The sequence below is a fragment of the Tyto alba genome, unplaced genomic scaffold (assembly GCF_018691265.1).
Source record: "Tyto alba isolate M040663 unplaced genomic scaffold, T.alba_DEE_v4.0 Super-Scaffold_26, whole genome shotgun sequence".
In the NCBI taxonomy this organism is placed as follows: Eukaryota; Metazoa; Chordata; class Aves; order Strigiformes; family Tytonidae; genus Tyto; species Tyto alba.
The window spans coordinates 3,310,185-3,325,132 of record NW_024881300.1 but is presented as its reverse complement, the minus strand read 5'-3'; the positions used below and the strand labels follow the sequence as shown (position 1 = coordinate 3,325,132).

General features: G+C 49.7%; 1 protein-coding gene across 1 annotated transcript; it reads left to right on the top strand.

Annotated features, from left to right (window-relative positions):
* Positions 1 to 1,904: 1,904 nt before the first annotated feature.
* TRADD (TNFRSF1A associated via death domain) lies at positions 1,905 to 14,631 on the top strand. Its single transcript, XM_042797770.1, has 5 exons — positions 1,905 to 1,929; positions 4,269 to 4,420; positions 7,008 to 7,285; positions 8,973 to 9,165; positions 10,414 to 14,631. Exons 2-5 carry the CDS (start codon positions 4,279 to 4,281, stop codon positions 10,719 to 10,721), a joined length of 921 nt encoding a protein of 306 aa, XP_042653704.1. The 5' UTR covers positions 1,905 to 1,929; positions 4,269 to 4,278; the 3' UTR covers positions 10,722 to 14,631.
* Positions 14,632 to 14,948: the final 317 nt, after the last annotated feature.

Below are 14,948 nucleotides of genomic sequence, written 5' to 3'. Positions count from 1 at the left end.
ACAGATTAGCTTCAAGGAGGAAACGTTTATGGGACACAGGTGGGTGATGCCTCTACAGCAACCCACCCCCTGGCTCCGGGAGCCAGCCCTGCTTCAGGTTTGTTTTTCCGAGGGGAAGGTTGGGATGTTTGGGCTCATTTAACCCCATTATCCCTTAAATGCATTAACTCTGGAGTCGCTTCTTAAACTGTCAGCAAGTAAATGCCTGGTTTCCAGAAGTATGCTGGTACCACCAGGCTTGCTGACCCTGAAGGGGACTGGGGGTGCTGCCCTGACCCTGTAACCCTGAGCACTCAGGGGAGCCATCCTGGATTAACCCCTTCAGGGCTTTACTTCAATTACATTTTTCCTTTGTCAAACAAATTATATTATTAAAATACCATTGCTGTAAAATGGCATTAAATATATACATATTTCAATATATATGTATATATTAAAAATCTTTTATAACGCTTTCCACTTTTGCTTGAAGTTCAGTTCCCCAGAGAGTTTGCACAAACCAACTGCCCAGCCAAAATTACAGCAGCTAGCACACGGGCACAAAGCCTGGCCCTGGGCCTACACCAGATTCTTGCCAGCTGGGACAAACAAGGGAGCTGCTGTTACCCCTCTGCTTGCGGGAGGGCATCTGTGCAAGACAAATGCAGCCTGGGCAGGAGACTGCTTCCCAAGGGTGACCCAAGTCCAGATCCTTGCTTTGCTTGCCAGAGAACCTCTCCCGCACTCAGGAAAAGCTGCTTTACTCTCTCTACCTGTCTGTTCAGTTCGTCAGTGGAGTTAACAGCCTCACCTGGCTCAGAAAGAGGTAGGAGATCATTCAGGTATCACTGCAGGTAGGACTAAACCAGAAACCAGCAGAATTCAGCAGCTATACTGACACCATCATCTTCCCCCTCGGGCAGGAGATGCAAGGACCAGCCCAGGTATTCCTACCTGCCTGCAGAGCTCAGCATCGCGCTGCTCTGCGTTTGCTAAGCAGAGTCCCAGAGGTCCCCTCCATCAGCACTGCTCTCACAAATGGTGCCAGACTCCCTGCTCGTTCCTTTTGGGAGCTTTCCTCCTTCGCCCACTATGATCTTGGACAGCAGCATCCTGTCAAGCCTGCTGGATTTGCCTGGAGAAGGAAACTCCACATCATTAATCCCTCTCCCCTCCCGGGCAGGGGGACAGCCCTGGATGCTGTTACAGATGCTGCAGAGTTACTGCGTTCCTCAAGTTATCCTAGGACACCTTTTCAAAATGAGCTCCAGGGAAGGGAGGGTGTAAGAACTAAACTTCCTGGGCTGCTCAGTAATTACTACCCCAACCAGTCTTCATTTTCACGGTTCGCTCTCGTTAGCAGCGTCATGGGGGAAAGCTGATGAGTGCTGGCCGGGACCCGCCAGCCTTGTGGTGCTGTCTACCCCACTTTCCTCCATCCCTAAGGGATCAGGGGCACGCACCCAGTCCCAGCTGGTGGGCAGCTCTTAAGCTATCTGAACTGAAGAATTTCTGATCATCTTACATATCCTCACCCAGCTGAGTGACCAAGTGGCCAAAGCCGGGTGGGCACTCAGCTGCCGCCGGAGCCACCAGCCACCTCAAGGCATGGAGAGCTGGCGGCATCAAGGCCCGGCGAGCTCCTCAAGCATCAGCACCCTTCCCTTGGCAGCTTGGCCGTGCTGCCCGCTCCGGATGGCAGCAACGTGGGCTGCAGTGCTGCTTTTTTTTGGGGGGGGGGGGGGCAATGCAAGAAAAACGTTAGCTATCCACCGAAAGCGGACTACCACTTGCATTTCCATGGGGTTGGTGTTGTGTAGGTTGTTGTGGGGTTTTTTTGTTTTTTTGGGGTTTTTTTCCGCTTTTCCGTTAACCCCCGCCCGCACGCAGCGGCGGGCGGCGCCGCGCAGGGGCGGAAGCGGCGGCGCTGAGGCCGGGCGGCGGCTGGAGGTAAATCCGCCCGGAGCCGCCGGGGGGGGTGCCGGGGGGGCCGGGGAGCGGTCCGGACCCACCCACCCACCCCACGGCGGGGCCCGGGGATGGGGAGGGGGGGGGGGGGTTCACGGGACCGTCGAGCGGGCCCCGGTGTGGGACATCAGGCAGCGGGGAGGGACCGGGCTCCCGGCGCTGCCAGGGCTGGTGGGTGCCCCGGACGCGCTCTTTTGCCTTAAAATAAACACAGCCCCTTCCCAGCAAGGCTTGGAGGGGAATTAAGAAGTAGCAGCCCTGACGCGTGGCAAAGGTCGGCGAAAAAGGGAGTAACGATGGTCGTGGACGCTGCTTGCTGCCCGCGGTTGGGTTTTGTAAAGCAGCCCACAACGGGTTGACGGCCGCTGCTAAACCCGCAGCGTGGGGTTCCCACTGCCCCGCGGGGACTGGGATGGGACAGCGCTCACTGGGCTGGAAAACTCACCCGCTGGGGTAACCGCTGCAGCAGCACAACACCCAAGGGCTCCTCGCCTGAGTTTTCGCGAGCTTGGTGTAATTTCGAGGCTCGCCAGCATTGATAGGATGAACTAGGGGGTTGCTGAGGAGCAGGAGCCTGGTCTGTGTGTGTGGGGGCTGTGGGAGCAGGATGGAGCAGGGTACTTGTACTTTGTGTGCCTCTGGGCTGGTAGGGAGCTCTCAGGCAGTCACGCTGCAAAAGAGAAACTGTTTTTTGGGTTAAACCATTGAAATATTTCACGTCTGTAGTTTTCTAAGATGGTGCTCAGATTTCTGTTACCCTCCTGCAAGACACCAGGAGGTAGGTCCCCAGATCCCAACCTTCCTGGTGTTTGGGGGCTCAGACCAGACCTGGACTGCAGCAGCAGTGCATCCTCCTCTTTCTTCTTTACAAGATGCTTTTCTAAGAGGCCCCTGTGGTGTGGGAGCCCAGAGCCTGGAAACGCTCACTCCTGCATCCCACAGGCACTGCTTGAACTCCCAAGTTCAGTGTGAATTTTTTGATTTGCTGGTTATTTCCTTCATTTTCTGAACAAGTAAAAGGTGCCCGTGCTGGGCACAGTTCAAGGTTGTAGTAAGGGAACAGGGTGGGCTCCATGTTCCATGTTGGACATACTGCAAGGGCTGGAAATGGTTCCCAGCCCCAGCTACCAGCCTGTCCCCAGGAGGTCATCCTTCTGGGTCTGGAAGCCCCTGGTGACAAGAGACCTTCACATCCACGGTCTAAAGGACATCTGAAGAGAGGGACAGTGTCGAGGCCAGCAGTTATACTGTCAGGCCAGTGCCTGGCAGCCGAGGGAAAGCTGTTGGGGTTGAGCAACAGGGGAGAAAGCAGGAAGGAAGAGTTGCCCACAGGGAAGCAGCTGATGGTGTGACAGAGATGCAAACAAGTAGTCAGAGATGGGGCAGGACTTGGGACTGAGGCTGAGTCAAAAGCCCCACATGACTTATCACATTGATGTGATGGAAGGGCTGGCTCCCAGCGCTGCTCTCTGTGGGAGCAGTTTCGGGGGGCTTGTGGTGACCAGCTTGTGGACACGCTCCGTTTGTGTACACAGCAGAGAGGAGAGGTGGCCATGCCTGTCTCCCGGGCTGTCAGGCGCTCTCCAGCCACCACAGCCTCAGCCCAGCATTGCCCAATCTAGCACAGCCTTTCTGTTCTGAGTATCTGTAGCCTGGGAGGTGTTTTGGTTCATCTTTGCCTTGGGAGCAGAGCTGGGTGCTGCTGCGGTAGATGTAAGCATTGCATGAGCTGGCTGGTGAGGAACAGGCATGATGAGAACAGAGAGGGGTGTGCTGTCTTCCAAGTGCATTGCTGCAAGAGGCAAATGGTGGGAGAGGAATAATAAATGAGCTGGTACGTAAAGCAGAGGGATAGCCTTGAGTGTCCTGCTACGTGAGCCCCGGACTCTGTAACTTATCCTTTAGTGAGGACAACCAGGGGACTGGGACCTTGGCCAAAACACCTCTGCTTGCAATAGGGCTTCAGTCCTTGTGAGTGTGCCAGAACCAGGACTGCTGGGTCCTCCCTGGAGCGCCCCAAATGTGCATCTTCAGGCTTTGCCAGCTTGGTTGAGCAGTCAGAGGCACAAGGACTGACACTCTTTGCTTCAGAGCCTCTTTGGACTATAAAATGGACTCCAGTGGAAAATGAAAGCAGAGCTTTGTGAGCTGCTGACTTCTCAAAGGTTACACTTGCTTTAACATCATCACCACCACCTCTAGCAAATAAGGGTAAATCCCCATAATCCTGTCGTACTTGTGCTTAGTGTTTGCTGTAAGCACTCACCAGGCATCGGGCCATTTTCTCTACGGTCTCTCAGCTCACCTGTGTGATTTTTTAGGGTACTGAAGATGGCAGGCAGCTCTGCTCCTTGGATCGGCAGTGCTTATCTCTTCCTCCAGTCGACGTGCAAGACCATCGTTCTGCCGTCTCTCTACGAAAGCTCCCAGAAGAAACCTAGTGTGTTCAAGGCACTGAAGCTGGCATTAGCAGGTACCCATCCTCTCTGATATTTTGGCATGCTGTCTCATCTCTTCATGCAATCCTGTGCCTTTCTTTAATCTCAGCACTCATGGGTAAGGAAAGCTGGTGCCCACTGTATTTAGGAAAGACAAGAAAGTGGAGCAAGTTCCGCAGAGGTCCACCAAGGTGGTTGGGGGCTGGAGCACTTGTCCTATGAGGAGAGGCTGAGGAGTTGGACCTGTTCAGCCCGGGGAAGAGAAGGCTTTGGAGGACATACCAGTCAGTACCTACAGGGAGGGGAAGATGGAGCCACACTCTTCACAGTGGTGCATGGGGAATGAGAGGCAACGGGTACAAAATGAAAGAAGAAAGGTAGACACCATAGAGAAGGACAAACGTTTTCCCCATGAGGACAGTCAAGAAGTTGCCCAGAGCCAATGTGTGTTCTCCATCTTCAGGGATTTTCGAAACGGGACTGGATAAAGCCCTGAGCAACTTGGTCTGACCTCAGAGCTGCCCCTGTTTTGCATGGGAGGTTGGGCTAGAAACTTTCTGGGCTTCCTTCCAACTTGAACTGTCCTGTGAGTTATCCTACTTTATGAATGTTTGTTTAAACCCATTTATGTAAGAGGGGAAACGATTGCAATTGCTATGAAAGAAGATTTAATTTCTGTATTTATACCACCACAGAAGCAAGATTTCTGCTTTGAAAAGACAGTTTTTAAACTTAGCAATAGCCAGTATAAGTTCTTTTCTGGTACAAACAGACATAATTACATTAGCTTCAACTGTATGTAGCTGTATTTATATCAGAAAAGGACTTGAGATGCAAATGGCCATAAAACTATGTTTCTCTATCCAGCCCTGCACCAAGCTGACTGCAGAATAATAGTAATTTGAAGAGCTTATCATACTTACCTAGAATGACACTCATGGTGTTCTTTACCTGTTATACAACTGAGCCTATGGTGTTTAACTGGGTTTGTGTAACTGTTCTGTAATTTCTTCTGGCAACCATGAGTCTAGACAAGTCAGCTAGTTTATCCAATACAGGCCTGCTCATCCTGCAGCTCGATCTGAAGATGTGAAGCAGCAGGAAGCCCGACACAGTTGTCCAGTTAGACTTGATTTATGGCTGCTTTGTGTCACTGGAATGTGAATCTGCTCACACATTTAGAGGAAGGCCCACAAAACCGCTAAATCCTACCATGCTTATTCAGACCTAAAAAGGACATGAAATCTGAAGCCGTCTGAAGTTTTTGTGAAGGAACGCGTGCAAAGTCCTCTCTTTCGAGGTAGCTTTACAGCTGTCTTGTACACCATTCATAAAGGTTTCCATGTCTGTGCAGCTTTTCTCTCTCCAGCCCTCTTGCCCCGTTATGGAAGCTTTTGTTTAACCAGCATGCACGAAAAACAAAGCATGAAGGAAGTGATAAAAAGATGTTTCTGGTCAGCCACAGTGAATTAAAGTGCCTCTCCTAGGTGCCTAGCCCCATGTCCCAGTTATACATCTGGTCCAAACTAGACTTTCTGATGCAGCCAGGACTCAGTAAACCCTGTAAAGCCACTGTTAGATCATGTAGTTTTAAATGCCAGGTCTCTTGTCCTGCCTAATGTGGAGCACACAAGTCTGCTTTGCCTTGGGATTTTCCTCCAAGCATGTCTAAATAATGCCATGACACGTGGTTTAGAAATACCTGATGTAGTGCCAGTCTGAGCTGGCCCTTCTGTACAGCTCTGTGCAACGATTAAGAGGTTAATTTGGATCTGGAAGCAGTACAGCCAGCCTCCCACAGGCCTCTGCTTCAAAAGAGAAAAACATGTACTTTAAACGGTCATCATCATCACATAAAATCCCTGTGGAGACAAGGCCAATGTGTACAGCTAATCAGAATTAAATTTTGCTGGGAGAAGGAAGAACGAAGGCCTGACCAATTTCTGTTGTCCATGTCACTCATGCTCCCCCTGCACTAATGTTAAAGGATACATCCCTGGCTTCTCCTTGCTTGGATTTTAGCATGAATTAATTCTCTGTGCAAAAGAGCGTAACAATTCAAGGCCCAGTCTCAAGCAGCCTAAATTCCTGTGGCTAGATCTATCATTTGCCACGTGTGAGATGAGTTGAAGGCTCAGAGCCAGCCAAGAGTTACCTCTAGGCACGGGGTGAAGAGGAAACACTGGGTCTCTTTCCAGGACCTTCATCACTGCCCAAAACTCCAGTCACAAGGACTGAAGTCTGACTGAGCTGAACTGTGCGTTTTCATCTATAAAACTTTGCTGTGCTACCAGCTTGATGTAACCATTTCTGTCCTGAAAATGGAACCTCAAATGCAAAATCTCCTCTAATAAACATTTTTGAGATAATTACCTGGAGTGTAGTACCATACGGCTTCAGTTGGACACCATACTTCATGGGGACTGATGGTGGCAGGGCAGCAAAAATTTAATCCTTTCCTCTTGGTTTTACATACAGGTTTTTCGTCCCAGAGGACTTTATCCCAGAGAGAAGAGAATTCAAAGCTACTCCATTGCAGGCTTGGTGGTGGATGGGAGTGGGTTGAGTCTGGGTTGTCTGTCTCATGCCTGGATAGTGACTCTGCTCACTTCTCCCTGCCAGACTCCACCGGCAGCGTGAACGGTGTGGACATGCTCAAAGTGCACTGCAGCCACCCCCACCTGATAGTCCAGCTCAAGTTCTGCAGGCGGGAGAACTGCCGCCGGTTCCTGCAGAGTTACCGGGAAGGGGCGCTCCAGAAGTCCCTCCAGAATCACCTCCAGCTCTCCTTGGCCATGACCACAGTGCCCCTTGAAATGGAGCTGAAGGCTGGCAGCGAGCACCTCGACAATATGCTGAAGGATGAGGATCGCTGCCTGGAGTGCATCTACAGAGAGAAGGTGAATGGGGGGAGGGAGGGAGGCCAGGCAGCAATGAGGAGCAGTAGCACAGGACTCGGGAAGGTGGGTGCAGATCTTGCTCTGCTGCAGCATGCTGGGTTGTTGACTTCTCCGTCCTTCAGTTCTCAGCTGTGGTATGGAGAAACAGCTCTGCCCATACCTAGAAAAGAGCCATGCACTTTTCTGGAAGAGCAGTAAGGTTACTTAAAACAGCCTACAGAGATCCTGCTAAATCGCTGTGGTTTCTGTGTATAACAATTACTGTGGCTGTTACCACCACTATGACGAGGAATTATAGAAGGTGCAGTTGAGAGCACAAGCAAGCGTGCCTCGATGCACCTGTGAGGCAGGTGGAGAGGGCAGCAGCTCTGGGTGGAACAATTGCCGCTCAGCACCTTCCTCCCCAGCCTCACACACCACCTCCTCCGAGAGCAGCGATGGGCAACTGCACTTAGAAGAGAGCATGGATGCAAATGTTACCCCAACAACTTGTAACAGACACACAGCATCTGCTGCCAGCAGAGAAAAGCTGCCCTCCTGAAGGCAAAATCTCTCTCTCAGAGGAGATTACCTAATGTCTAGCTCATCGCACACTTTGGCACCGGCGCCCTAATCCTGCTAGCAAGAACAGTGACATCTTGTCATCTCACCACGAAACCAAGGCACTTGACATGATTAAACTCATTGCCTTTCAACTCCTTTTTTTCCACCTGGAACTAGCAATACCCTATAGCTCTGGTTCCCTTTAGATGGTCCTGAGAAATAGGTAGTCACCATCTACTTGGAAAGATAAGGTACAAGAGCATGTTTTGACAGGTTGCTTTTCTACAAGCAGAGAATGAAATGCCCTGGACCAAACAACATGTGATAGCCCATACTCTCAACTTCTGTTTGCTGCTCCCTCCCTCTGCTGAACTAGCTGACTGGACAAGGGAGATGGGCTCATTCTCAGTTCCCCAAAACTGATTCTGTCTGACCTCTACCTAGCAGTGCAGCCGTTCAAAGATGACACTGCGGCACAGCCGTCAGCGGCTGAGGGCAGCACAGGGTACCTGCTGTACCTGAGCTAAACACTAGACTGAGTCAGAGCACTTGCCAGGTTTGACGCTTCCCACGTGCTTTGCCTTCTTTACTCCTTTTCTCATTACCTGCCTTTTGGAGGTCAGACTAGTTTTCTCTTAGAAAAACTGGCTTGGAGAGGGTCCAGGAATGACAACACTTAGGTAATGGAGGGGCAGAGAGAGAGAAGGGGGGTAGCAGGAGCTGCCTGCTTTGGTGGCCATGAGCTGTTGGATCAGGTCACCCTATTCTGTGCGTCTGACCCTCACATGGAGTAAGTCCCAGAAGCCACGCTGCCTATGGTGCACCCTAATTCTTGCAGAGGGCTGCTGAAAATAAACGTGGACTAGCAGCAGTTTTGTGTAACTTGTAAGCACTCGCTGCTGCTTGTGAGTAACCCAGGAAGGGGAGATTGCCTGTTTCATATCACGTTGCAGGTACAAATTGACACATTTACAGCCAGAACTCCATTAGACTATCTCATTTGATCTGTTTACAACTCAGGCTATAGCTGTCTCATTGCTCCTCTCTTGACATGATCATCTTGAGCTGCACCTTCCAGCTAAGCATCAGCAGCTTTGCAAGATGGTGAACCTGGCAGGAATCACTGGTGCTGTTTGTGTTACAGCCTGATCGCCTGCGGGATGAGGAGATCACGGAGCTGGAGGAGTGCCTCAAGAGCCTCATCGTTCACCAGAGCATCAACAACAATATGGCTGTAAAAGACTGCGCGTCTCTCAACTCCCCATCTCTACCTTATCCTTCTCAAGGCAGCTCCCTTTCCTCTCAAGTCACCTTCATCTTTCAGGGACAAGAGTTTGGTGAGTAGCTAGAACTGACCAAGAGAGCCCTCAGTCTTCCTCGCCTCAGAGCCCAAGAGGGAGGATTAACATGACTACATATTGGGGTCTACCTCAGATAAATCAAGTATTTCCCAGCATCCCATAAGGAAGGAATTACAATAGTCCTGAGATACTGCCACACTGCTTCAGATCAGGCCTCAACCTGTTTTCTGGGGTGGCACAGAACCAGATGCTTCAAGTCTATGTCCCTTCCAGGTTCCTCACATTTTAAAACTCCTTAATACCGAAAGGAAGAATACAGAGTAGTTTGCTCTTCCTCCATGTCGTTTGGTTGTGGTGAGTTAATAGCATAGGTCGCATCAGAGTGGGAAGGTTACTACAGACACCATCAGCCCTGCTTTCAGCCAGGACTGCTTTGTCCAGGCTCCCTGCAGCACACCAGCTGTCTTTGGGGTCTGTCCCCTACAACGAACTTTGAGACAGTCTCGCACAGCGAGTTTAGCTCGAGATCAGCTAGATCATTTCTGAGCATGCTTAAGCTCTGTATACAGTCTCTAGTGCTAAACAGCCAAGGAGAGAGCTCCTGTCTGCGTTTCAGTATTTTGAGGATGCTTAGGTAGGGAAGAGGGGACTTGGTCAGAAAGGCCTTGCCGAGTTGCTTTTGAAAGGGCAGTCCCATCCTGGGGGAGAGAAGAAAGAAAAAAGGACAATAGTCATTACCAAGCTTTCAGGGTGCGGGCAAGCCCAGATACTCTGATGTTGTGGGAGGATTTTAGTAAGGGAACAGCCTGAGCAAGGCAGGGAGCTCAGATGTGCCAGGGCAGATGGCTGTGAGCAGGTAAGTGTGTCACCACGTGCTGCAGTTTGCCACTTGAGGCTCCAGCAGTGCCCTGGGGCATGGCAGACTACGTGGAGAGCAGACACATCCAGCTCACACAGAGAGAGCAGACACTAAGCAGTGAGGCTTACTCCAGCTGATTTTTCCCTTTCCAGTGGTGGAGGAATGCCGTTGGAGCACACGGACCCATGACAGGGCATTGCCTTTAGCTTCACTGCTCTTGCACTTCTGCTCCAAACTCGCAGTGCTGCCCTGCTGCTAAAACACCACAGGACAAGCAGAGAAGCTCCACAGCAGTTTAATAACGTGCTGTGGACATGGAACAGGCTCCCTGCCCCACAGAATATTGAGCAAACATTGGACGGGCCCAAACTGCATCACATCAGCCACAAAACCTTTATGTTTCATCTGCCGTTTGTCCCTTTCAGCCAACAGAACGCTCACACCGGACGACCACCAGAAATTTGCCAAGCTCGTGTCCAAGAAATGGAAACAAGTGGGTCGCTCTTTGCAGAAGAACTGCCGGGCCCTGCGTGATCCTGTCATTGATAACCTGGCCCTCGAATATGACCGAGAAGGACTATATGAACAAGCCTATCAGCTGCTTCTCAGATTTATCCAGTCAGAGGGAAAGAAGGCCACAATAGCGCGGCTGATAGCAGCCCTGGAAGAAAATGGTCTCATCAGCTTGGCTGAGGAGCTCTTGGGCCTCCATTCCAATGAGGACTGCTCCTAGAGCCTCCAGGAGAGTGGCATTGCTAAGGGCTTTCTTGCTTTAGCTAGCGTATGGGACTGCTGCCAGCATCTGGGAATGTAAAGTCCTGAAAATGACCACAGGTTTCCATGTAGGTGGGAATGCCCAGGGGAGAGGTTTTGTGCTTGCAAAAGCCAGCACGGACCTCTAACGTTCCTTATTTCATTCTGTTTCCAGAAGTCAACGTTACCTTCCCAAGAACTGGTGAGATTTCATGCTGTGGTCAGGTTTCAGCCTGACTCCCTTTGGGACTGAAATGTCACAGGGAAGCAGCCAGACAGTTGCAGAGCCCTAGGGGAGGGTGGGGGAGAGGAGAAAAGCAAGGAAGGCATCTCAGAGAATTTCTCTGGGAAGCAAACAATGACGCTGTTTCTCAGGCTGTGGCCCAGGGCCATCACCTGGAGAGCTGCAATATATTTTTTTTATATTGAAGACGTTTATGCCCTCAGGCATGATATCAAGGAAAGACAGAGGGGAAATGAAGGAAAAGTCAATTTTATATTATTTTCCTTCTTCGTTCTTCAAACGAGGAACATCTGTGGCAAGTGTATCTGTCCTGCCTTATTCTAGTACAGCTCCTTCCCACCTCTCGCCACCCGAAGGTTTTCCGTTTACCTGGGCCAGTCAAAATCTTCCACGGGGTACAAGATTGCTGCTGTAGAACAAATCCCAGGCACTGAACAAGCAATATGGACAAACATAAGTTCAGAGAATGATTCCCAACTTTTTCTGGACCGTGATGGATGAAAATATATCGACTACATCGCGCTTAGCTCTTTCCCACCAACCTGAGGGAGCCCGCATCTAAGCAAAACACAATGCTGGAAGGAAAACAGTCTCCTAGTCGGCAAGTTACCCGTGGGGCGTAGATGGGAACTGCTGCTGTAAGGTGTGTGGCAGCATGGAATACCGTCCTGACCCCAGCCCGCAGAGCTGAGCCATCGCTCTGACCGGCGGGCTGCTAGTGCCTTCCCTCGCTTCTTCACCCCCGGCCCTCGGCCTGCGGAGGTCACCGCAGAGGGCAGCTGGCGCCAGCGTGTCTCACAGGAGTCGGGATTTGCACGGAGCTTTTCCCTGGCAGCGTTGTCACTGTGTGACAGTTGGGCATCAGCCGCTGTGCCTGGATTTACCTGCCCTGATTTTGAGGGTTAAAAATGGCTTAAAGGACAAAGCAGCCACACCCCAGGGCTGAGTTGTGCTTTCAGTTCTGGTGGGAGAAGCTGGCTCTCTCCTGGTATGGTTGATGCAGACTGCAACAGAGCAGTGATTACTCCTCTGTAACAAAAAAGCAACAAGTATTTGGCATGACATGGGTCCCGTGAAGCACAACAACAGCTTGATTACCTTTGACATACTCCCTATGCTTTCCCGATATGTTTTTACTTATCCTTTTTCATTAATTGCATCCCTCTTTGCCCTTCCCATCCACGGGAATAGCCACTGGGCCTTAGAAATTATTTCAGAGGTAGAGGGTGGCTCTGCCAGCACACGTAAAGCCTGTGTGTGCACGCAAGCATTGGGCCACTGGCAGTCACGGCAGGACCAGCTCTCAGACAGGCAAGCCCTGATGGCCTTTTAAACCACAACTCACAGCTTAATCCTTCCTGGAGTCAGATCTGTAATTCAGTAAGGAGGGACACAACGTGGGGTTCAGGTGTGGGCTCCAGTCCGAGCTCCTGGGGCTGGTGCTGCTCCCTTAGCTTCTGCTAAAATGTATGCTGTGAGCATCAGGTAGCCAAAGGCCGGGATGAGGAGGATTTCGATGGCCAGCTGGGGCCCACGTGCCTCAGATGAGTTGAGCATCACTCATCTGAGTGTAAGTCTCAGCATAAGCCTGAGGAACGTGGCAATTTTTCTGCAGATTTTGAATCCTCAAGGTTACATACACAATTTGGAAAGGAAATAGAGGGGGTTAAGGGTGGGGATAATGTTTTCAGGGTGTGAGTGAATCTCTTTCCATCTTGCCCTTAGTTTCAAAGGAAGCAGGCACCATCTCTACAAAGATGTGGCTCCGTGACCTTTTATTAAGCCATTCTGCATCAGTGCTGTTACAGTCTCATCTCCCCCCTTCCTGCTCCATGTCCTACCCTCTCCCTTACAGTAGTACCAGTGCTCTTCCCAAAATGAAGCAATTATCTCTCTGACAGTTTTGCTTTGGGGACCAGCACAGCAACACTGATCTTAGTTTAGGCTGCTGTGGAGCCATACCTCAAAGCATTTACCTTTCCTGCCAGACCCCAGCTGGGGAACTCTCTCTGGCAGCAACCCACCTGGCAAATGGTATTTTTTAAAAAAGAATAAAAAGTCAGAAACTTGAAAATTACTCCAACAGCAAAAGGGTTTGCTCTTGATTTTGCAAAAATGATTTTTTAGAAAACGAGGTCATAGTATAGCCTGCTGTCTCATTGGTAATGAATATTTCTAAGCTCTCAGACTAGCTATTCATGTGCACAGCTTCCATATACAGCCACTGAGTAGTGAGAACTGCTAACTTTTATAGAATCTATTAATGCTCAAAATGAGAAGGGCTTATTATTCAGCATCTACTTCAAATCCAAAAAACTTATTTGCTGCTATTACTGTATTACAGAGGACTATGCATGAATGCTTTTTTTCTTAATGCAAACCTTGTGCATTTTATTCCTCTGCCAGAAACTGGCATATGGGTTTCCTCTTACTCACAGATTCCTTCTCAAAAGTGCCATTAAGTGCTGGAGCTCCTGGCAACCTTTCTGGAATATCATCATCTTTAACAGCATTCACAGGTGCCTTCACTGCAGAGACTCGGAGGAAAAGGGTTTTCCAGTGATATTCCATGGTGGAATTGTCTTGAGCACATGGCAGTGGCTGTTTCATACCTTCTTTTCTGTGCTCGGTCATCATCATCATTAGATGCAATGACAACTCAATTCTGGTCTCAGGCAGGCTCTTTCCTGCTAAAAGAGTAGGGTTTTTTTAGTATTATCTGGCAGAAACATAGATGGAGACAGTTTTCACAGAAGCCTTAGAATTAAATAGATCAATTGGATCATGAGTACATGATGTCATTTGCATTGATTTGGCACTTGGCTGGGGTTTGACTCTGAATTTACTTGTGTTTTACCCAGTGGATTTTACAGTGGTTTTACACCAGCGTGCAAAGACAAGGGAACTCACATCACACAGGGAAGAAAGAAGCACTCACAAAGGAAGGAACATTAGCAGAGATTTGTTGAATAAACCAGAGGCATGTCTTTGCCTTGGATGGTAACGCAGTGAGTGGAACCGAAGGAGGAGCTCGATGTTGAGGGTGCTTGCTGATACACCAGAAACTCGGTGCCGTACGCTAGACCAAGGGCTACAGTGAGCACCCCCGGTGACCGCCTGGCTGCCACGCTGTTGGAGGAGGAGCCCACTCGTGAGTTCTTCCTTGCCTGCACAAAGTTAGTTGCACACATACTGTACCTACTCAAGATGCCAGACGTGCAAGCGACACTCCCTTTCTACTATTCGTACCGATTGGCTAATGTCTAGTGTGTGAGAGAAGCCACGGGCAGTGGGGCTGCTGCTGAATTTGGCCTTAGCCCATAACAGCTCTTCTCTATGTACTGAGATATGTCTGGGGGGAAAAAAAAAAACTTTGGGGGGGTGGTGGTGTTTCAGAATCAAACATGCAGCAAACCAGCACATGATATTAAAAGCAAATAAAGATGCTAATCAGTTGCACATAAAAGAATGCAATAGACAAAGTATAAAACAAACAGCAGAAATCAGGCCAAAATGCGCTTAGAAGGAAGGGATCCAAGAGGTCTTTTTTTGTGGTACAGGTTGTTTTTGTATTTTTAGCAATGTTTCACATTTGTAGGAGGCTCCTTTCAGTCTGCCAGAAAGAATAAAAGATCCATCCAAAGGAGAATTTGAGTGATTTGTTTTGGCATAGCTGAGCTACAGTGTTCAAATGGATAGTAACAAAGAGGAGAGTGAAAGGTAAAATGCTCACCAGATACACTTGGACACGAGGCATCCGGTAGAAGTAAACCCGAGAGTATTCCCTGATATAAAATTGTCACAAAGGAAAAATAGTAAACTGTCCTGGAGGGCAGAGTCAGTGAAAGGCCGACATTAACCCTCTTAGATGTTTGTTAAAAATACACCGTAGATTAATTAATCTGCTGAAGATGACCGCGCACCATCACGGCAGATAGGGAAGTTGCTCTCTTCCAGCAGCTT

Bases quoted from the DNA above. Each gene is read 5' to 3' on its own strand.
- TRADD (XM_042797770.1), top strand. From the start codon at position 4,279: ATGGCAGGCAGCTCTGCTCCTTGGATCGGCAGTGCTTATCTCTTCCTC. The intron at 4,421-7,007 runs GTACCCATCCTC...TCTCCCTGCCAG, and splicing joins ACTGAAGCTGGCATTAGCAG to ACTCCACCGGCAGCGTGAAC. The intron at 7,286-8,972 runs GTGAATGGGGGG...TTTGTGTTACAG, and splicing joins AGTGCATCTACAGAGAGAAG to CCTGATCGCCTGCGGGATGA.